The sequence below is a fragment of the Lontra canadensis genome, unplaced genomic scaffold (assembly GCF_010015895.1).
Source record: "Lontra canadensis isolate GAN:19392208 unplaced genomic scaffold, GSC_riverotter_1.0 scaffold28, whole genome shotgun sequence".
Classification (NCBI taxonomy): Eukaryota; Metazoa; Chordata; class Mammalia; order Carnivora; family Mustelidae; genus Lontra; species Lontra canadensis.
Genome location: NW_022631022.1, coordinates 5,303,475 through 5,327,090, shown reverse-complemented (window position 1 = coordinate 5,327,090; position 23,616 = coordinate 5,303,475). Strand labels below are relative to the sequence as shown.

The following is a 23,616-nucleotide window of genomic DNA, read 5'->3' as shown; positions in this document are numbered from 1 at the left end:
CTTTCCTCCTCTTTCTGGGCTGGCAGTGCAACAGTTTCATGAGAACTTTAAGAGAAAAATGTGAGCACTTCCTTGGAAATCTTGGGATTCTGGTTATTAGCATGTGGGCTCTTGATTCCAACTACAGAGGCCTGGGATCAGACATTGCTGTGTGAGACAGGGATCAAGTCAGGCTGGCTCAGGAATATGTCAGAACTCAGAGCAAAGACAGAATTGGAAACAGAAATGAAGTAGGATGTTCTCAATTCATAACTGTTCAGTTTTTCAAATCGAAACTTTAGTAAAATCTGAGGTTTCCCAGAATGCTTATTAAAGAACATAATCCAGAGAGGGAAAAGGAGTGAAGGCTAGGCTTGGTAGCTTTAAAGGAGAGAAAAGGAATTCTTGCAGGTGCCAATGACACTTTCTTAAGGATCTTTATTCAGAATTTGGGGTTGCTATGGGAATAGTGGTTTTTTTGAGATTTTGAAGGTTTTTATAATACAGGGCAACATTAGGAGTGCTAAAGAAAGAATTAGGTTGCCTTATAGTAGTGACAGTACATCTGGATATGAGTTATTAAAATATTAGAAGGAAAAAAAAATATTGGAAGGATACAGAAAGAGCCAGTCCCAAAGATGATGGCAGCTTAGTTATGATAGGCCACCATGTCTTTTGCTTTCTTACTACTTCTGTTGCAGAGGGCATAGTCTAGCCCTTGTATAGTTTTGATTCTTATGGTTGGAACCTCTTGGAGGCTTCCATCCTCACTTCTGTTAAACAGGAGTGTTAGTCATTTCAGTGAGTTTGGCAGGTGTGAATGATGGATGCTATGTCACTGATACCCTTCTTTCTATAAGTGGTCTTCTGATTATCTACTGCTGTATAACAAACTTTCCCATATCTTAGTAGCTTAAAACAACCATTTTACTTTGCTTCTGATTTTGGGGATCATACTTCAGGAAGAACTTGGCTGGTGTTGCATCTGCTGGAGTACCTGGGGCTGGAGTGTCTTCTACCAAGATGGCTTATTAACTCACAGGTCTGCTGCTTCTATGCTCTCCCTTTCCCAGTCCTCCCACGCCATGGTGTCATATTCTCCAAGGTCTCCCCATGTGGTTTGGGTTTCTCACGGTATGTTGGGTGATCAGACTCCTTAGATAGCGGCTAGCATTTCCAAGAGTAAGCATTCCAAGTGATAGCAAAAGGAAGCTGCCAAATTCTTAAGGCCTAGTCCTGCAAATGAATACGGAGTCACTTCTGTCTTACTCATTTGGTCAGGGCAGTTACATAGCCTGCCAAATTCAAAGAATGAGGACACAGATCTACTTCTTGATGGGAGTAGTGTCAAAAACTTTGTGGCTATCTTTAATCTGTTACAGGGCTGTTAAACAGAAAGGAGAGAATGATTTGAGAAATATTGAATTTTTTTACCAGAAAACAATTTACTTATTTAATGATTCAGAAAGACATTTATGGATTGCTAAGTCTTTTTTTTTTTTTTTAAGATTTTATTTATTTGAAAGAGCGAGATCGCAAGTAGGCAGAGAGGCAGGCAAAGGGAGAGGGGAAAGCAGGCTTCCTGCTGAGCAGAGAGCCCAATGGGGGGGGCTCCATCCCAGAACCCTGAGACCATGACCTGAGCCGAAGGCAGAGGCTTAACCCACTGAGCCATGCAGGCACCCCTGGATTACTAAATCTTGAGTAAGAATGGAAGTGAGGCAGGAAAGAGCTGCCAGAAGGAGGAAGGTGGGAAAGGTTTTAATGGGCAAAGTGGAAAGATGACCAAGATAAGCGTTGCTTCATCATTGCTTTTCCTGCCTTGTCCCTAAACTCTTGGTTCTGTGATCCTGGCCTTGAGTCCCAACCTGCCACTTCTGTCCTCTTTGCATTTGGTGCTCATGCTTTGTCTCCTCCTCCTCCAGTATTTGGACCTCTGCTTAGTCTCCCAAAGTCTGCATTGGCTCACTCCTTTGGCCCTGAGCACCTCCTGTTGCTTTTTAAGAGAACTGTCCTATTTCCCTGTTCCCTGGGAACCCAGTGCCCATTCCCAGAATGATCAGCACTGGAGGATGGGGAGCGACAGACAATGAGTTTGGTTCCATTCAGACTGCTCTGGCACCTTTGGCAGTTGCTTAAGATAGCTGGATTTCTTCTTTTCTGGACTATATTATGGCCCAGTTCCTGCTCTCTCTTTATCTGACTTTACCTACTTCTTTCCCCAGTAATTTCAGAAGATTCAAGTTGAAGATAGGAGAGACTTCAGGACTTTTAGCATGGAATAGGCTTGTGAGCATATGGTTCAAATAATATTTATGATATAAAGAAGATTATATGCCTTGCTCTTAAATTTCTAAAAATATCTCAGTTGGAGGGTTAGTTGGGTTAGTTCTAGAATATAATTCTACTTATGTTTACTGGAATATTCATAGAATTTTTATGATAATACTGCCCTATTCTCTAGTTTTAAGAGGAATAACACTTTTGCTATTGATGCTTTTGTGTAGTGTGTGTGTCTGTGTGTGTGTGTGTGCGTTTTGAAAAAGAGCTGCAAAAATTTTGTTTTCACTGATTGTATTTTTACAAACCCATAGAGTTACAATAATCTTGGATTTTGGTTTAACTTACCACTCGTGGTTAATAATTTAGAATAAGTCTGTTTCATTAAGACAACTTTACAATACGAGTATCTTTAAATATAAGCCATTTAAATTTTTATTATAAAAGAAGGAATGTTTTCTGAAAAAAATCACCGTAGTGGAAAGTAGGTCCTTGTGGCTCCAATCCCTCATCCCCTTCCTTTTACATAATCACCAACAGTTACCATTGTATCCTTCCAGACTTTTAAAAAATTTTATATAGAGGCATATAATATACACACAGAAACACATAGTATAAAATCTTTTTAAAACAAAAATGAAAACCTTCTGGACTTACTGCTTTATAGAGTCCATGCCTTCAAACAGGGTTTGGTTTCTAGTTCTGTCACTTACTAACTTAGCAAGTTACATAACTTATCTCTGCTTCAGTTTCTTTATCTGTAAAACAGGCCAAAGAATAGTGTATTCCTTACTGGATTTTAGAGGATTAAATGAAGTAATATTCTTGAAGTGGTTGCCATAGTGCCTGGCACATAATATGTCTTGGATGAATATTAACTAGATAAAAGTGAACTTGCCTTTTTTTTTTTTTAAGATTTTATTTATTTATTTGACAGAGAGAAACACAGCAAGATGGGGAACACAAGCAGAGGGAGTGGGATAGGGAGAAGCAGGCTTCCCACTGAGCAGACAGCCCGATGCGGGGCTCCATCACAGGACCCTTGGATCATGACCTGAGCTGAAGGCAGATGCTTAACCAACTGAGCCACCCAGATGCCCCATGAGCTTGCTTTAAAAAAACAAAAACAAAAACAAAAAAACTATATTACTGATGTTTTCGTATGGCTTGGTAATAGTTTTAGAGTGTTGAGCTTTAAAAATTTTGTGTGTGTTGAGGGAGTGGTGTTCTGAATTTTACTGTCACAGCAGCATGTTTGTTCAGTGATTCCACACACTTCCCATCCCCACAGCTGTGATGAGTTGCTGCTACTGATGGGCAGTGTGGTGGGAATGTGTTTGTCTCTCAAGTGGTCCAAGGCAGGGGAAAAAAAGCTGAAACCCATTGGTTTAGAAAATTACACTACATTAGCAATTAATCCTTCTGTTAAGCCTTTAAGTGGAGGGTGGAGTTGGAAGACGTTTGTAGGGGAGGATGACATTATTGTTTCATTTATTTTATCCCTTATGTTCTTTGACTGATTGTATGATTAGAGGGGATATGCTTATTGCCTAGTCTTCATATTACAATGAAGAAATAGACCCAGAAGAGAAGTGATGTTCTCAGTTCTATAGCTAGTAGTGGTAGAGCCAGGACTAGAATCTTGGTCATCAGATCCTCACCTTTCTGAATTCTTAAGAAGATAAAGAGCCTCTCACTACCAGTTGAAGCAACAATTGAATAATGGATGCACTCTAAGTGGCTTCTGTGTCAGTGCTGTATGCTTGAACTATTTTGTGTGTAGAGGCACTAAGTTGTGTCATAAGCATTGGTGCTTGATGTTTTGTAAGAAACAAAACTTTGTAATTCCAAGAGAGAGGCGCCTGGGTGGCTCAGTCAGTTGAGAGTCCAACTTTTGGTTTTTGAGATCATGATCTCAGGGTCATGAGATCAAGCCTCTAATGGGACTCTGGAGTCTGCTTGAGATTCTCTCTCTCTCTCTTCCTCTCCCTCTGCTCCTCTCCCTGCTTGCACATGTTTTCTCCTTCTCTTCCTCTCAAAAATAAATTAATTTATTAAAAAAAGAATTCCAGGAGAGATGTTAATAGGCTTTAAATATCAAATGTACTCTATATTGTTAAGTTCTATGTAATGAATAATAAGGGGATTGAAGACTAGTGGTTATGTGGAAAGTGCAGATACTGTTTTCTCCCATGAACTCTTTGTCTTCTGAACGCAACATGAAAACATCTGTGTGTAAATAGGCCCTGGTACGCACAAATTCCCTAGTTTGCAGTCTTTCTTATCTCTTGATAAAGGAACATTTTACAAAAATAGTAAGGAATAAAACCACTTGGTCTGTAGATCATTTGGATCCCTTCCCTCTACCTCTGTGCCCTGTCAATTCTCACTTCCTGGTTTCTAGGCGAGTTAAAGCTTTGGGGACTTTAGGAGGAATTCATGGCATTAGCATGATTTAGAGGCTGGTGCTCTTCCATCTCTCTCCCATGCCCAGCATATGTGTTACAGTCTCTGCCTTCTCAAAGGTGGCTCTAGTTCAGGAGAGGATCAAGACTCTCCTCTTCCTCCAAAAAGGCCCTCTTGCCAAATTGCAGACCTTGTGGCTGAGGTGAGAAGAGGGCTAGAGGAGGGTTCTAAGGCCATAGCGAAGGAGGAGAGTAGAAGGAGCCTAGTTAGTACCAAATTCTGGGCTGAGATGCCTGAGCTTAGAAAAGGGACACTGAGTTTGTGGTTGGAAAATCCAAGCAAATGGGAGAGATTGCTGGAAAAAAGAATAACTTTGACAGCATATTCTAAGTAAAAGGTAAAACTCCGTTTATGAGATCCAGTGATCCTGTTGTGGCCAAGTGTAACAGTATGAGAAATACACTGCCCAGCTTTTTTGCTGTGACATCACCTTGAAGTGTGATTAGTTCTAATAAAAAGAGCCCTAATAAGTTCTTAGACTTACCTTTTTTTCTTTAAAGATTTTATTTATTTATTTGACAGAGAGAGAGAGAGAGAGAGAGAAGGAACACAAGCAGGGGGAGTGGGAGAAGGAGAAGCAGGCTTCCCACTGAGCAGGAAGCCCAATGCAGGGCTCGATCCTAGGACCCTGGGATCATGACCTGAGCTGAAGGCAGACGGTTAATGACTGAGACACCCTGGTGCCCCTAGACTTATCTTTTTGAACTTCTCTAAGTTCCCATCCTTGTAATTCTTTCTGTCAAGTTCTAACATTTAACATTAAAAAAAAACCAAAAACCCTTCAGCTTAATATTTTTATATTTTACTGGAAAGCTTAAAAACATTTTTATTGACCATGTGTGGTTTTTAAAAAATATATATACACAGTTGACCCTTAATCAATACAGGTTTGAACTATATGGGTCTACTTATATGTGGATTTTTTTCAATTAATATAGTGCAATACTGTAAATGTATTTTCTTTTCCTTAGGATTTTCCTAATACATTCTTTTCTCTAGCTTACGGTATTCTAAGAATATGGTATCTAATACATATAACATACAAAATATGTATTAATGGACTGTTTATGTTATCAGTAAATCTTCTGGTCAACAACAGGCTATTAGTAGTTGAGTTTTTGGGGAGTCAGAAGTTATATGTGGATTTTTAACTCTGCGGGGGTTGGGACTCCTAACCCCTCCATTGTTCCAGGGTCAGCTATACATTTTAGTTAGTTACGTTACAGTTCACATAGAGTTTTATAGCAGAGCCTGGAAACCTCTAATGCTGTTTCCATGGGAAATATGTTCATCCTACAGATAAACCTTTGAAACTCATCTTCCTATAAATTGAGGCTACCTTTTATAAGAGAGTGCCCCTTAGGTGATAAAATGAATAATTTTAAGATTATTTATGATATTCTTTTATTCATGTTATGTCCTGTTCTGTTCTTTTTTTTTCTTTAAGATTTTATTTATTTATTTGACAGAGAGGGATCACAAGTAGGCAGAGAGGCAGGCAGAGAGAGAGGGGGAAACAGGCTCCCCGCTGAGCAGAGAGTCCAATGTGGGGCTCAATCCCAGGACCCTGAGATCATGACCTGAGCTGAAGGCAGAGGCTTAACCCACTGAGCCACCCAGGCACCCTGCCCTGTTCTGTTCTTAACAATAATTGAATATTAACAACAATTGAATAAAGCCAATATTTTTCTTCCTATTTTATATTGTTTTGAGTACATGAAAGGCTCTTAATTTGAATAAGGTGAATATTCCCCAATGCAGTGCAATTAAGTGGCTTCAGAATGCCTCCTCATACCCTATTCTTTGTAGCTTTTTAGCTTTCACATGTCTTTCTGGTGTTAAAAGTATTAAGCTCTCAGAAAGTACTATAATTTAAATAGTCAAGACCAACTGTCCTATCACATATTTTTAACTTTCTTATTATAAATATTCATGATAGAAGAAGTCCAGTTTCTTAACTCAGAAAGGGAACTTTTGAGATTTACTAAAAAGCGCAGTCACTTGTTTACATGTTTTTAAAAGTCAGTACTTTTTCCCTTTTACTATCTTTCCTCATGCCTGTCTAAAGTACCTGTTCATTTAACTACTTTTTTTTATTAAAGTACAATACAAAACATAAAATTAACCATTTTCAAGTGGACAGTTCAGTGGCATTTAGTACATCTACAACCACCTCTGTCTAGTTGTAAGACACTTTCATCATCCCAAAATAAACTCTGTACCTATCAAGCCGTTATTCCCCAATTTTTTCTCCCCTCAGCCTCATGGTGCCATTTTAAAATTTGAAATTGAGAAATTAAAAATTAATCAAATTTTTTGAGGTAATTGAGATATTATAAGACTAAATATAGAGTACACTGTTCTAAATTCAATAACATGCAGAAATGCATTTAATATACGGACAGTGGAGGGACTCCTAGGTGGCTCAGTTGATTAAACATCTGCCTTCAGCTCAGGTCATGATCTTGGGATCGTGGGATTGAGCTTAGCATCTAGCTGCATTGGGCTCTCTGCTCAGTGAAGATTCTCTTCCCTCTTTCTCTGCCCCCCACTAGTGCTTGCTCTCTCTTTTCCTCTATTTCAAATAAATAAGTAAATAAAATCTTTTAAAAAATAATATATTGACAGTGGAGAAATTAGATCATGAGATTGTATGTGGTATGTGTTGTATTTTTCCAACTATAAGGGGGAATAAAGGAACACTTGGTAGAAAACACACCAAAGTAGTAGTGATTTTGCTCTAGATTTTCTTTTTCTCATTTAAAGGAGGAAAAATATCTTCCATAATTAAAATGAAAACAAACTCTAGATAGTTAAAAACTTGAACCTAAACTTACTATTGTAACATAATTTTTTATTTCAGATTAATATTAAACTTCAACAGCTTTTTTTTTTTTTCCAGATTGAGTTATGGCATTTCTTAGTATTTACTAAGAGAAAAAAAGATTTGTTGGAGGAACAAAACAATAATATTCTTAGTTTTTCAGTCCTCCAAATTATCTCAAACCGTGAACACCTATTTCAAGTAAACTGTGTTTTAATTTATTTTTTAAAATATACTTTATGGAACTTTATTTTTAAACTATAAAACATTATATTTAAAACTTTTAATTCAATTCATTAATTCAATTAATTAACATATAATGTATTACTGGTTTCAGAGGTAGATGTCAGTGATTCATAATCTTTTATAATACCCAGTTCTCATTAATCACATGTACTCCTTAATGTCCCCCACCTGCAATCTTTAGTTTGTTTCCTATGACTAAGAGTCTCCTATGTTTTGTCTCCCTCTGTGATTTTGTCTTGTTTTATTTTTCCCTCCCTTCCCCTGTGCTCCTTTGTAAAAAAATCACATTCTTGTTAGTATAAGTCAAATACCACAGGGGTGTACAAATAAAAAGCCAGCAGTCTCCTCTCACATATGGTCTTTTCTTGTACCTGCCTATAATAATTGTTGTTAGCAGTTTGGAAGGTATTCTTGGCCTTTCAGTCATGTAGCTTACATGCAAATATAATAAAATTGGACCCAATTGAGTAAAAAACTCAAATGCCTTCAGGATGACTCTGGCAGTTAATGTAAATGTGTGAATGCACTAAGGGCAGGTAGGACCCTTGCTTGCCAGAAAGGAATTTTACCATGCAATTTTCGTATTCAAAAATAGTTAGGGGGGTGCCTGGGTGGCTCAGTGGGTTAAAGCCTCTGCCTTCGGCTCGGGTCATGATCCCAGAGTCCTGGGATCGAGCCCCACATTGGGCTCTCTGCTCGGCAGAGAGCCTGCTTCCCTCTCTCTCTCTCTGCCTGCCTCTCTGCCTACTTGTGACCCCTCTGTCAAAATAAATAAATAAAATATTAAAAAAAAAAATAGGGCCCTTCACTGGCCAGACAGGCAGCATCCCTTGGGCTGTGTATTATTGTGCTTTCCTAGTCTTCCTTGCCCACCTCTTCCCTCCCAGACAAATACAGAATGAACGTATGTCAGAGATTTATTTAACTCATTAATGAGAATACCAGCAGGATGGTAAAGCTGATTCTAAAAGCATTTGAGGAATTGAGTGAGTGCAGGAATTGAAGAAAGAATATTGAAATAAATAAACTCAATATGAAATTGGTTAATGTCCTACTGGGTGGTAAAACAATTACCTTTGGAGGGTGCTGGAGAGATATTATCTCTACCAAATAAAAATCTGTAAAAAAAAACCTATTAACTTCATAGAATTTGGCTCCTAATCAAAAGTAAGCAGCAGCTCAATCTATAATTAAATATATTTGGGAGGACCTATTAAACAATGTTTCATTATACATTATACATTAAAAGGGCTTAGAGTTCTTGATGAACCTTATTTCCAGTTTTGGTTAATTTTTCTTACAGGGAGAAAGGCCTGTAAGGCAAGAGCAGTATAGTAGGGACCAGAACTTGGAAGAGCTTGGTGTCTTAAACTAGGAAACTAGGAAATTTGAAATTTCAATAAATGTTTATTGAGCACATAATACATGCCAGGTAGTGAATTTATTATACTCCTGAATTTATGGTTGTGTTGTGGTGCCTCTCCCATACCCCTCATATGTGGACTTGTGGTTCTTAGGGGGTTGTATTAGGTAGTCACTGGGGAAGCTACTTTTCCCAAAATACATATGTTCTTTGTCCTCTGTCCCGATCCCAATGTAGATATCTTGCCTGAGTAGAACATACCCGTTTTGAAATAGCTTTTCAGGTGATTTTTATGTCCCTTCCCTTTTGAAAATCATTCCTACATTTATTGGGCTTTTTTTTTTTTTAGGTTGAATGAGTAAACTGCAAGCAGAATTATAATCAATATTTTTAAAGTTTTCATTCCTTTCTTACCTGCCTCATCCCTGTAATACTAAAACTAAAATAATTAATGTCTTGGTTATATCCTCAGCAAGAATTAAATGCAGTTGTCAAAATTAGAATTGTATTTCATGCAAGCAAGACATAAATTTGGGAAGAACTGGATTTAGTCTTCCTAATTGTATCTTTAGGTTATGCCTCTCATTAAGTAAACTGAAAGAGTTGTCATTTATAGTAGTATATAATCTAATTAAAAAATTAGACTTAAAAAATGTGTTTAAGAGAAAATAGACTGTCATTAGCTTGTTGGAGACCATGGCAAAAAGAAATAAGTAATAAAAGAAAAAAGTGTATATGTGTTTAACTTGTGGTTGAAGTATTTGAGTTGAGTCAACAATTAAAATGAGCAGCCGTTGTGGAAATGCATTTCAGTTCTTTTAATATAACTTTAATTAGGCAGCCTTTCTGTGTAAATGCACTCACAAAGCAGGGATTCGTGATTTCAGTACACCTAAGCAGCTGTGGAATTTATAACTTAATCACAGGATATGATATTACAGATTAGGGTAGAAACTGGGAAGTAACACGATACAATTGGTATATTGTGTATTTTTCTTTTTATTAGTGTGCCGCTCCAACAAAAGCCCCTGGGTCTGTTTGACTTGTTCAAGTGTCCACTGTGGAAGGTAGGTGACATTACTTCACTACCCTACTTGCTTTTTTCAATTTGCCTTTAAGCTTTATGTCAAAGTTTTAGTGACTTGGATTTATTAGCACCATTGCTTAATTATTGTATGTAATTCTCTGAAAGTCTTCCCTTTCCCCATAGTCTGTTTGCTCAGTGTTACAACAGAGAAAAATCTAGGGGGAAAAACCTTTTTATTGGTACTCAGAAGAATTAATTTTGATGATCAGATAATCTAGTAATATTTGAAAAGATGAAATGAGGAAACTTTGAATTCTTTAAATAAAAGTTTACATTATGGTTGTTTGTTAAACTTTTTAATAGGGTAAATTTAAGTATATACAAAAGTATAGAGATAATATAATTGAACCCCATGATTTTCATCACCCAGCTTCAACAGTGATCAATACATTGCCAAACTTGTTTCACTATTACCTACACTGTACTGATTTCTGAATCAAATTCCAGATATCACATCATTCTTCTGAAAACAAAACAACAGAATGTTTATAGATCTAGGAATTCCCTTGAAAATGATCTCGTTATAGAGTTATTAATTGCTGTCTAAAATGTACCAAATGTTTCATTGTTCACTAAGACATTTTTGTTTTCAGGGACTTAACATCTCCTACCCCCTAAATCTTGTTCAAGCCTGAGCATTTCCTCCCCTTTCTTGGCTTCAAAATGATGTTACATAAATACTTTAGTAACTTTTTTCTTCAAACTCATCTTTTTTTGTATTCTTTTTTCTTTTTTAAAAGATTTTGTTTATTTATTTGACAGAGAGAGAGACAGGGAGAGAGGGAACACAAGGAGGAGGAGTGGGAGAGGGAGAAGCAGGCTTCCCACTGAGCAGGGAGCCCAATGCAGGGCTCCATCCCAGGACCCTGGGATCATGACCTGAGCTGAAGGCAGCTGCTTAACGACTGAGCCACCCAGGAGCCCCTCAACCTTTGCATTCTTTTAGCTTGACAGCACATTTATTTCTATTGCTCTTTTAACTTAGAAAATCCACTTTGAATTTACTTAGAAGTTAATAGCTTAGCAGCAAGAGAATAGGAAATCAAACTGTCACACACGCTGAAATCTACATTGTATTTGTTAGGACTATTTCCCCATTATTTTTAAACCCTCATTGCATGAATAAAGCATCTATGTTCAGTTAACTTTTGATTTTTCACATTTTGAGTCATGGAATTGAGTATTTTTTTTTTCCATGTACACTTAAAAGTACCTTTGTAAAATGTTAACTGTATATCTTAATTGTGGCTGTTGTGGTTTTGAAATCTCTAGGATTTGGGGAACCTGAAAATACTTTGTACAGATAACTTTTTTTTTTTTTTAAAAAGAAGACAAGTAGAAGCACTTAAATTCTGCATTTGAAGAGACAGATTCCTCTCCTAGATTTTGAGAGGTGAGAATTATAATGCAATAAAATTTATATAGTTCTGTTCTCCAGTTGTCTCATAGTGCTCTACGACCTAAATCTTGAAGGTCATATGTTAACAAAAAGACCTTACAGACTCTCAAAAATTGGAGAGGTTAATGTTCTTAATAGCAAGGGACAAATAGTTCTCTAAGTAGGTTTTGGAAAAATAAATTGAAAAATTTCTAGACTCTGCAGGTAGTCTGTTACCAATTGTAAGCAGTCTTAAGTTTAGAAATTCAGCATAGTTTCAGAGAAATATGATTAAGTAGATTAAACAGTGAGAGTAGCTTGTATTTGGATCTTCTTTTTACATAGCTGATTGGTTAATTTTCTTTTTTCCTGTGATCCTGGGTGTTGATTGCCAGGGATTCTGATTTTTCAGTAATTGTAGACCAGTTTCCTGCAGAAAGTCTTAAACTGAATATTCCTTCAATTTATCAGTAGCATATTTGGGTTGTATATTCCGTTGACCTTCACAACATCATCCCATTTATTTCTCAAATTCTTGTGATTGTGGTTAGAAATCTGTGGCATATATATTGATGCTTTTCCTTTTTAGACCAAATTGTTCAGTTAAAATCTAAAATTAGATGAGGGAAATATTTATCCAGTTTATACATAATTGGTAACTTCTGAGTGGTGTATTTGAATATTAGCCAAAACATTGCAGTAATATAATATTAATTATTAGCAATAATATAATATTAATATCAGCAGTAATATACTTCTTGCTTTTATGCAATGCTTACAATAAACATCTAATATATTTAGAGACTACAGTGTGGTGATTAAATGAACTCTATGTACTATGTACAGATGATCAGTTTTTGAAGACCTAAGAGTAGTGATGCCTTATGATTATATTGTTTAGTATTGCTTTTTCTTTGATTTTGAAAGTGCTCCTTATAATTACTACTTTTGTTTCTCATGGCACAGTATAAATTATATAAGCATAGGAAATTGAGCTGATTAGATATGGAACCTACACAATGCCTTGGAGTTTATTTACCTTTTTAATTATGTTTTGGGTGTTTCTTGACCTACATGTGCTTAATATGACCACTTCCTAAACAATTATATTGTTCAAATTCTGAATAAATAGTAATTAAGCATATAAAGGAATACATGAATAAAGTAATTACCAACATCCATTCATTCATTTATGCATTCAGATCCATGAATTTCTTAATTTAATCAGCTAAGAACTCATGAAGTCTAAGTACTATTATCTCCATCTTACAGATGAGAAAATGTAAGTGCAAAGCTACTTTTGAACCCAGGCAGTGTAATTTTTGGGCTTATACTCTTAACCATTATTTTATTTTAAAATGGATTTTAGTTTACTTTTGTGGACAGAGGATCCATATACACATGGTTTTTGGTTATGTTTACTATAGTGAATAAAATGGGGAAAAAATATGATCAAAATCTAAGTTGAGGTTAGTAGTGCCTCTCATGCTTCCAGCTTTCCTAGGGCAGAGGCTGGGCCTGAAGTTTGTCCTCCCTGTTTACCCCAGATGTTCTGCTTTCCCCAAGGTGAGTGTTGCTCCTGATATAATTAAGGTGCCTCATAACAAAACTTTACTTTAACTCTCTATGTTTATTTTGGTACCATTTGACCAACATTTGTTTTGACTGACTTTTCAATAAGGTTTTGCCTTCTGTAAATTTTCTACTTTCTAGGAACTGGGAAGTTCTGTTTTGTAAGGGTCTTCACAGTACTGGCCAGTTACAACATCGTACAGTAATTAAGTGGAGGTTTAGAGGAACTTGGGTGTGTCCCCTGTGCATTATTTCAGTTTCCTTCTGCTTCCTGTAATGTACTGATTTATTAAGTCTAGTTGGAAAGTGTTAGAAAATTGTTATGAATAGAGTCAACCTTTGATTATCTTTGTCCATGTAAAGAAGTGGTTTATATAAGCTTAAGATGATTTGTACTTTGTATGTTTCTAAACAAATGTGTTTCCATATGAGTGGAGATAATTATTTAGGCAGTTGGATAAAATATCTGAAGCTATATTGATGAGAAAGAGAAGATTATGCCTGTTTCCTTATCTGACTTTCTCCTTTTATATTAAGCAGTAGCCCAAGTGCAGTCTGTGCGTGATTTAGTTTTCAAATCTTGCCTTTGAGAATAACCTGAGTTGGTTAGCAGTCTGAGAAAATCTTAAAAAAAAGGAAAAAAGCTATCAGCAAAGGGGTTGATAAGTGATAATATCTGTGATATTGAAACTGATTTGCATAGATGAGCCTTTCCTTGCCTGGCCCTAATCTTCTGTATAATTAAAAGTCGACTGTCATGTTTGATTGCAAAAAAGCATATTTTAAGCACTCCACTTAATCACTAACTAATTGAATGCTCTTTATAGGACTGAATGCTCTTATAAAGAGGAATTCTTTCTCATTCTAATTTTATTATCATCTGCTATTTTAACTTCCAAAGCAATATGTAGATTAAAATTTTATTTGGTTTTTGTAAGGTATGTGAATGGCCATGCAAAAAAACATTATGAAGATGCACAAGTACCCTTAACTAATCATAAGAAATCAGAAAAGCAAGATAAACCTCAGCATACAGTATGTATGGATTGCAGTAGCTACAGTACATACTGGTAAGTATTAATATTTTCTGGAGATGATATTCCTTACTCAGTGTGTGCAACTGTTTTTGCATTTTCCTCACTCTTTCCCCTCCCCCATCAATCTCTAAACCTTTTGCTACTGCCATTACCTCCTTTTAGTTTTGTTAGGATGCATAGGGCATTGGAGCCATCAGGAAAGCCTGTCCTTATTCATTCAGATTTTACTGGGCATTGTTCCCTTCAACTTCTGGGCCGCCTCTTTCCCACCCCTCTGTTCCCTGTTCATCCTGATAAGCTTCAGGACAATGAAAAGTATTTCTTTGTGGTTCTTTATAATTATTTTCCTTTTTCTTATTTTGTTTTTAATTGAAGAATAATAAGATAAACACTCGTGTTCAAAACAAAACAAAAACCTAAGCCCATGTTTTTACTGTCCAGTTAACAATTTGTTATATAATCTTGAAAATGTAACTTCTTGGTTTAAAAAACTGTTTTGACAATCTCCCTTCTCCCAGCACAGATCCATTCTGTTCTCCTCTGTAGATAAATGTTAAGAATTTCAGTGTAGCCTTTCAGGCTTTTTTTTTTTTTTTTTAATTTAAAGTACCACATCCTTTAAAAGGAGATTAGAGGCCCTGTTCTCTCTTTGTGATATATATGTCTGTTTTGTATAAATGACAATGAAATAAGTATTGATTTTTGTGACTACTTAGAACTAGGTTATTTAGGTTACAGTAATGTTAAATAATTCATATTCATTTGCTATGCTTAGATGGTCAGTGTTTCTTGCAGTTTTAACTTCAGTGTGAAGCAAATTTTTTCCTTGACTATTAAATTATGACAGATAATTCTTTACTTGCTTTAAAGAGTTTACTCTCAATTAAAAAGGTTTTTGACATTGAAGGGAAAAAAAGTCATTTGAAAGATCCCTTTGGAGATCCTTTTTGGCCATCCAGCCCTTAAATGTCACATGAAAGCATTACGGGACAGGAATGGGGATTTAAAATCTAAATATCACTTTTGATTTACACTCTACTGGAGTTTTATGCTAATCTTTTCTACATCATTCTTAGTTGATTGTTGTATTGTAGAAAAATGTCCATCAAAAGGAAGAAAGCGCCTTCCTATCTTTAAAATTTTTGCAAGTTTAACATTATTACTTTGTGGCTATTGAATGAAATACCTTAAGGTTTAGTCATTCAAACCACTACTCTTTCAGTGAGAGATGTCCAGACCTGGAAGAGAGAGAAGCTAGAGGTAGATAACAATTTCAATAAAAATGAAAATCTTCCCAAGATTTTCACACATGGGCTAGTGCTCAGTTTGCTGTCATTTCCTCTTGTAAAATGCTACTTCCTATGAAAGGTAAGCATTAACCAGGCTGTTAAAGTGTTCTCATTACTTTTTCCCTCTTTCCCTTCGGAAACTTACATACTAGAATGACAGAGCTACCTAACTGACAGAACCATATGTTTCTTTAAGACTTAACTTTTAGAGAGCAGAATTTAAGATCATTCTTTAGGTATAATTCACAATCATTGTTGTAAGTCATGTCAACCTGTATGTACCAGACGTTGAAAACATTCATTCTTCTTGATTTTCAGTTAGCAGTTTGCATGAAATGCTAAATGGGGAAGTTTGGAAATACAGTTAAATCTCTGTGTGCTATAACAAGTTTGCATTTGGGTTTTCTTCCAATTGGTAAGATTATGAGGAAATAGTAACTCTTTTAGGAAATTTTAAAAATTATCTTAATGGAGTAGAATAGGTCTCTTTAAAAATATAGGTTACATACTTCAGTTCTTCATTTATAAGAATATACTTTTTGCATTTTGTAGGAGTACCTTTATTAACTAGGATTGGAATTTGATTTGTTTTATGTTGGTATAATATGCTAAAGTAGATGAGGTTTCATGGCTGAATTGTAATTAAATGGCAGATCTTGAACTTTGGGGAATACATACCATGGTGGAGGCTTCTTGGGCAATTGCGTCTTTTGTGTGAAGTTATATAGAGGGGCAAATGTTTGGACACGCAGAGCTTCTGAAATGCAGGAAGGGAACTGCAGCTGGTCACATTACTGTGTCATATGTAGGTTTAAGAACATAATGCCCAGGAAATCACCATGTAGCTTTACACTGATGCCTTAAAAGAAATCTATGATAATTGCAAACTAATAAAGGTGTAGTCTAAATTAACATTTTCCTCACACCTCAGCATGATTAAAAAAAAAAAGAAAAAGGATTTCTTCTTTCTGTATGAATGTGTGTGTGTTGTTTTTAGTATGCTTCAGTAATTTCACTTCATTCAGTTTATCAAGTTTCCTTGCACGTAAGTTTCTTATGGTTAGACTCAGTGATTTGCTTCAGAGGTAAAATATTGGTGCATTAGTTTTGACCTATTTGATTATTGTTATGCTTGTTGTCAAAATCTTTTGACTTCAGGTATTGTTAAAGCTCCTTTTCCACATGCTCTCTGCCCTAAAGAGGTTGAAACATGCTCTGAGGCTTATAGTTTATCCTTTTTTCCCCTTTCCAAGAGTCCCTGCCCTATCCTATCTTAGCATATCCTTTGTGAAGTTACCACTGAACTTGTCCCCACTCCACCGAGCTTCACTTGTAGCTGGATGTAATCTCTCCTAAACTCATAGTTCCTAGGATACTTGTAATTTCCTGCTGAACGTTGGGTTATTCGTAAATGTCCTTGTGGACTGCAGGAACCATATGTCAGATGATATCTTCCATAGTACTCAATGTCTGGTGCAGAGTAGGCAATATATTGTATTGTTGGAAAGATTGTATTTTATATATCTTCCAAAAATGGGGAAGGTTACACCAAATCTATAATACTTTTCCTCTGATCACCTTGGAGGACTGAGGAACCACAGACCATCTTTCTTGAAGAAGATGTAAACTGTAGCTTGTGTGAGCTATTTCATTTACCTCCCAAGAGGGACACTCTGCTGTAAAGCAGTTCCCTTCACTTCTCACATGGACAGGACATCCGGAAGAAGCGCGTGTTAACCAAACAGAACAACATAAAATGGGTCACTGTTTCAAAAGAGGGAAAGCAACACCAAAAGGAGTAATTCTGATTTGACACAAACCTACTCCTTTAGGAGCTAAGTCAGCTTGAGCTTAGAGGTAAGTGAAGATTTCTATAAAAATGAAAATCTCCCCAAGATGTTCACACAAGGGCTAATGTTCACTTTTATTATGTGTTAAGTGATATTTCCTTTCCTCCCACCCCAGCTTCTCTCTCCAGTCAGTAAAAATGGAATTGTATATGGTATACATTACTGTATCAAAAAGAAACTATGATTAAATTTAGGAACTTTTATTTGATTTCTTACATAAATAGGCATTTGGAATTAACAGTTTTAAAATGCTGAACAGATAACTTTTGATATCTGACATAGTCTTGTCAACTCTGATCCTTATCAGTAGTAACCGAATTTCTGAGAATGCAAAAATATGAAAGGAATATTAAAAGTAAATAAAATGAAAAAATTTTTTTATATATTTTTAAAGATTATATTTATTTATTTGACACAGAGAGAGATCACAGGTAGGCAGAGAGGAAGGCAGGCAGAGAGGGGGATGCAGGCTCCCTGCCCAGCAGAGAGCCCAATGTGGGGCTTGATCCAAGGACCCTAAGATCATGAACTGAGCCAAAGGCAGAGGCTCAACCCACTGAGCCACCCAGGTGCCCCTAAAATGAAAAATATAAAACTAAACTACTAGGCAGGGTAATGTTTTAATCAAACAAGGAAACGTGAGATGTGGATCAATTTGTTTAGAAAAAAGACTTATATTTCACATTTTTTAAAAACATATTTATTTATTTTAGAGAGAGGGTGGCGGGTTGGGGGTTTGGGAGATGGAAGAGCAGAAGGAGAGAGAGAAGCTCAAGCAGATGAGCCCCATATGGTGTTCAGTCCTGAGACCCTGAGATTACAACCTGAGTTGAAACCCAAGAGTCACATGCTTAACTGACTGTGCCATACAGGTGCCCCAGCATTTCAGATTTTAAACACCTATAACAAATAACCAGTTTTAACTAAAACTAATAAAAATAAAGTTCTTATTTGTGGACTTAAATTGATTCCAAATCATTTTCAAAGGAAATTATGATTAAATATTGAAAAGGAGGGGGAAAAGGTAAAAAACAAATGGGGTGCTTGGGTGGCTCACTGGATTAAACATGGAACTTTTGATTTCAGCTCAGGTTAGGGTCATGAGTTTGAGCCTATGTTGGGCTCTGCAATGGGTGTGAAGCCTGCCTACAATTCTTTCTCTGCCCCCCCCCATCCTTGCTCACATGCGTGTACACACGCTTGTCCACTGTCTCAAAAAAAGAAAAAAAAATTAAAAAGGGGGAAATCTTTAGACTATCTTTATAAACAATTTGGTATGAGTTTTCAGTGTTTTAAAGATTAGAGAACAGGAAGGGTTTTGTTTATTTAAAAACAGTATTTTTGAAGTTTAAAAAGAACTTTTTCAATAGAGGTGGTCTGAAAACATGAAAGGCTCTTTCTTAATAAGCTAGTACTTGTCTGTTTTTAACAAAGGATATAGATTTTCTCTGCAGGTGTTCTTCAAATTTCCCAAAATTGGCTTATTTGAAGGCAATACATCAGAATTTAATAAAAGAGAATTTAAAAATAAGCTTGCTATGTAAGTTCTTTCGGGTTTTAACTTTCCTTGGTTTGAAAGGATGAAGTCACTAGAATACAAGCTTTTTTTTTTTTTTCCCTGTGATCATATGTTTTATAATAAAACTAGAGGTCAAATTTGCCTCCGAATGTCACAGTATTACAGGGGAATGAAAAGGAATTTAAAACTTAATGATGGCTCTGCCATTGCCCTTCTTGAAGGGTACTTTTTGTGTGAAAGTTTTCATTTTGTTTTGAGAGGATTTTGTTTATTAGTGTTATATACAGTTTACTGTTTAAAGATCACTTTGTAGGGATACCTGGGTGGCGCAGTAGGTTAAGCATCTGACTCTCAATCTCAGCTGAGGTCTTGACCATATGAGTTCAAGCCCTGTGTTGGGCTCCACGCTAGGCGTGGATCCTACTTGTAAAAAATTGTTTTTTTGGAGGTGCCTGGGTGGCTCAGTTGGTTAAGTGCCTACTTCTCCTACTCCCTCTACACCTCCCCCTGCCTGTACTCTCCCTCTCGTTCTCTTTGTCAAATAAATAAAATCTTTAAAAAAAATTTTTTTTTTTTAATACAAAAGATTTTACCAAACAAACAAGCCCTATAAGATAATAAAAGAACACAAATACCAGTGACAGGCTTTCCTACTCTGAGCTCATTAAACACATGACAAGATAAAAATATTGGCTATTTAATGAAAACACAGACTAGGGGCACCTGGGTGGCTCAGTGGGCTAAGCCTCTGCCTTCAGCTCAGGTCATGATCTCAAGGTCCTAGGATCGAGCCCCGCATGGGGCTCTCTGCTCAGCAAGGGGCCTGCTTCCCTCTTTCTCTCTGCCTGCCTCTCTGCCTACTTGTGATCTCTCTTTGTCAAATAAATAAATAAAATCTTAAAAAAAAACAACACAGACTAGTCAGCTTTGATAACCTGGATAAAAACCTGAAGCTATAAGAAGTGAATTTATATCTATTATGATTAATGTCGTATCTCACCCTATGTGTATATTATACTTTGAGATATTCATTAAATCATAGTGTGAAGATGTCCTGAATAGCAGGACATTTTCAAATAGTTTAGGTCACCTCTAGCCTTTTCTTTTAAGATTTTTTTTTTAATATTGTACACATTAATTTAGATTTACTTATGTATAAAGTCTTATATAGAAGCATATGGAAATATGTTGGGGGTAGTGGATGCTCAGTTCTGTGGTTTGCTTTTTAATCTGATTAGGTGCCTCATGAATCTAATTTGAAGATTTCTTCTTAATAGAGTAGTGTTTTATATTTTAGAATTGGGAGGTCATGCAGTACAGGGGAAAAAGTAGGAAACAAGTGTTTCTAAAGTTAGAATTTAAAAAGAGTAAACCCATATTAAATTTTAGGATAAGAAGATGACCAAGTGAGGAGTTTTTCAACGATTTTATTTGAGAAAGAGAGTGTGCATGAATGCAGGCACACAAGCTTGAGCAGGGGAAAGAGGAGAGGGAGAGGGAGAGAATCCCAAGCTTACTCCATCCAGAGGGTGGAGCCCTATGTCAGGCTTGATCTCACCACCCTGAGATCACCACCCCAGCAGAAATCAAGAGTAGGTCACTTAACTGACTGAGCCACCCAGGCACCCAAGTGAGGAATGTTTTTGCCATTAAACAGGTGAATCGTGCCACCTGGAAAATATTGAGGACGGATAAAGGAGTTGGTGTAAATAGGATGACAGCTTAAATCTGAATATAAAGCAGGTAATACAGAAGAGAGAGAAGAAAATATAAGTAAAGCTAACATTGTGGAACCATCAAATACTATACCTTAATTTGGCTATAGATACCTATGGATCTGAATGTCACCATATATGGGGGTAGAGCGAGGTAGATCACACACTGAAGGAAATAACTAAAATATAGAATAGGGGTGTCTGGGTGGCTCAGTGGGTTAAGCCTCTTCCTTCAGCTCAGGTCATGATCTCAGGGTTCTGGGATTGAGTCCCGCATCAGGCTGTTTGCTCAGTGGAGAGCCTGCTTCGCCCCACCTCCCCTGCCCCACCTGCCCCTCGCCTACTTGTGATCTCTGTCAAATAGATAAAAAAAATCTTTTAAAAAATATGTAGAATAGAATGTTAGTTGAATTGGAGAAGAAAAAAGATGGGTTTGGGGGAAATTATAGACAGAAAAATAGAAAGGATTAGACCTAATTAGATGTTAGAAATTAGAAATAATGAAAATCTAAAAGTATATACATAATCAGTGTAATCAAGAAATTGGACAATTTTATTTTGTTCTTTTTTTGAGTAAGCACAATGTGAAATAAAGCTGTGATTTTATCCATTTTTACCTCCCTGATTATATAGCAGTATAAATAACTTGTGTTTCTTATGAAAATTTGTCTGCTACTTGAGGTATGTTCTTTCAGCGCAAGGTGGTAAAATTAATTTTTCTTTTAACACCAGTGTACATGTATATTCCATACTGTATGCTTAATTTCTTTATTAACTATTGGCTTAACTTAATTTAAAGCTAAGATCATTTTGGCTCAAGTAATTTGGATTTAAGACTAATCTTCATATAGCCAAGATGATAGTGTAGTTTGTTTCAAGTAAAGAAATTACTCCTGGGACGCCTGGGTGGCTCAGTTGGTTGGACGACTGCCTTCAGCTCAGGTCATGATCCCGGACTCCCGGGATCGAGTCCCACATCGGGCTCCCAGCTCCATGGGGAGTCTGCTTCTCCCTCTGACCTTCTCCTTGCTCATGCTCTCTCTCACTGTCTTGCTCTCAAATAAATAAATAAAATCTTAAAAAAAAAAAAATTACTCCTCCTCCTACACCTTGCTTTTTTTTATATCCTGTTTCTTTGACTTCACTAATATGTTGTCTGATATGATTTTGAGTGTTTTCTTTTGTCTTTAATGTTCAAATTATTTACATTTTCTTAAACAGTTCTTTGTTTTTTTCTCAAAAGAAAAGTGAACCTTTTCCTTATCTGATAAGAAGTAGAGGTCGTCTTTACTTGAAGAATCATCTAAAATCACTAAACAAAAACTTTTTTTTTTAAGATTTTATTTATTTATTTATTTATTTATTTTTATTTATTTTTAATTTATTTGCCAGAGATAGAATACACACAAGCAGGCAGAGAGGCAGGCAAAGGCAGCAAGAGAAGCAGGCTCCCTGCCGAGCAAGGAGCCCGACGCGGGACTCGACCCCAGGACCCTGGGATCATGACCCGAGCCGAAGGCAGCGGCTTAACCAACTGAGCCACCCAGGCATCCCAGATTTTGTTTATTTATTTGACAGAGTATGCACAGGCAGGGGGAACGGCAGGCAAAGGAGAAGGGAGAAGCAGGCTCCCCACAGAGCAAGGAGCCTGACCTGGGACTTGATTCAGGATGCTAGGATCATGACTAGGATCATGACCTGAGCCAAAGGCAGATGTTTAACCTACTGAGCTGCCGAGGTGCCCCTAAACAAAAACTTCAAGTATAAATTTAACCTAAAAATTTGTTGTATGATATAGGTAGTTCTTGACTTGTTTGTTAGACACGTGAAGTCCTATGTGAATGAGATGCTAAACCCTGGACCTCCTCTCCTAGCGAAGTACTAATCAGGTTATCTGAACTCTGACCAGCTTCCTCCTATCACAATTTCTCAGTGACAGCAGTATAGAAAGAAGTCAAAGAGGAGTACAACTCTTTGTAATATTACTTCAACTACATTTTGGGAAACAGGTGTATTTTCACCTTACAACATTTAACCATATTTTGTAATAACATTTATTTCAAAATGGGAAATCCATTCTCAGTTTCAGAGGACTAATCTATACTATAAGCTTTTGAAACCCAGCCTGTAAGTTAAATACTTTTTTGTACTAATCTTATTCTGACATAATCTTCTTGAAGGGAAAGAGTGACTGCTTTTTTTCCCAGGTATTAGAGGTGAGTATAATTCTGACTGATTGGCTTCAACACAGTTGTAAACCAGAGAGAGATTTTTAGAAATTGTTTACTTTAAATCCTTCTGTTTACCTTTGGACTTTTTAATACCAGTATTAGAGGGATAGTTTCCAGTTTGAAAACAGTGTCTCAGCTAAGACTAAGGCAACCAGACAACATTTAAACTCTCATTTATATTTGACACTTCCTACTTATTTTCTTTTGACCTCTTGGCCAGGGAGGAAGAAGAAATCAAAAGGGATTGTAGGGAGCTAGAGAAGCCCACGCTGTGAGGCAGCTCTTGGTTACACAAAGGAAGGAAACTAAGATTTATTGATCTCTACCACATGCCAGGCAGTCTTAGAAGTTTTGGCCCATAGAAGTAGGTGCTTTCCTTTTAACATCATTGTCATCATCATCATCATCAAATAATACTTGCATAGTGTGGTAAATTCAGAGTATAGAAATAAAAGTCTTAGAAATAGGTGTTCTTCTTAGTGACTGTAAGAGAACTTAAAATTGGCTCTTGAGAAATAGAGACAGTTGTGAAAACATTAACGAATTTTTTTAAACCAGTGAAAAATAACCCAGGCAAAACAAAATTGATTTCTTACGGCCCAGTAAAGTTAAATTTGTTATGCCTTTGTGATATTGGGTAATATTATAGAATATTAGAGCAGGTAATGTCCTAGATACCCTTTATTTATTTTTATTTTTATTTTTTTTAAGATTTTATTTATTTATTTTATAGACAGAGATCACAAGTAGGCAGAGAGGCAGGCAGAGGGGGTTGGGGGT

The 23,616-nt window shown here is 36.4% G+C and overlaps 1 protein-coding gene across 4 annotated transcripts in view; it reads left to right on the top strand.

Moving 5' to 3' along the window:
* USP3 (ubiquitin specific peptidase 3) overlaps positions 1–23,616 on the top strand; it is a 103,441-nt gene that overhangs the window by 21,724 nt on the left and 58,101 nt on the right. For 2 of the 4 annotated variants that reach the window (XM_032864766.1, XM_032864767.1), the window contains exons 2-3: positions 10,165–10,225; positions 14,134–14,265. In XM_032864766.1, the coding sequence (XP_032720657.1) occupies positions 10,165–10,225; positions 14,134–14,265 (193 nt within the window). Of the gene's footprint in view, positions 1–9,098; positions 9,228–10,164; positions 10,226–11,573; positions 11,639–14,133; positions 14,266–23,616 lie in introns of those variants that run through there. The other 2 variants (XM_032864768.1, XM_032864769.1) reach the window with 2 other exon arrangements.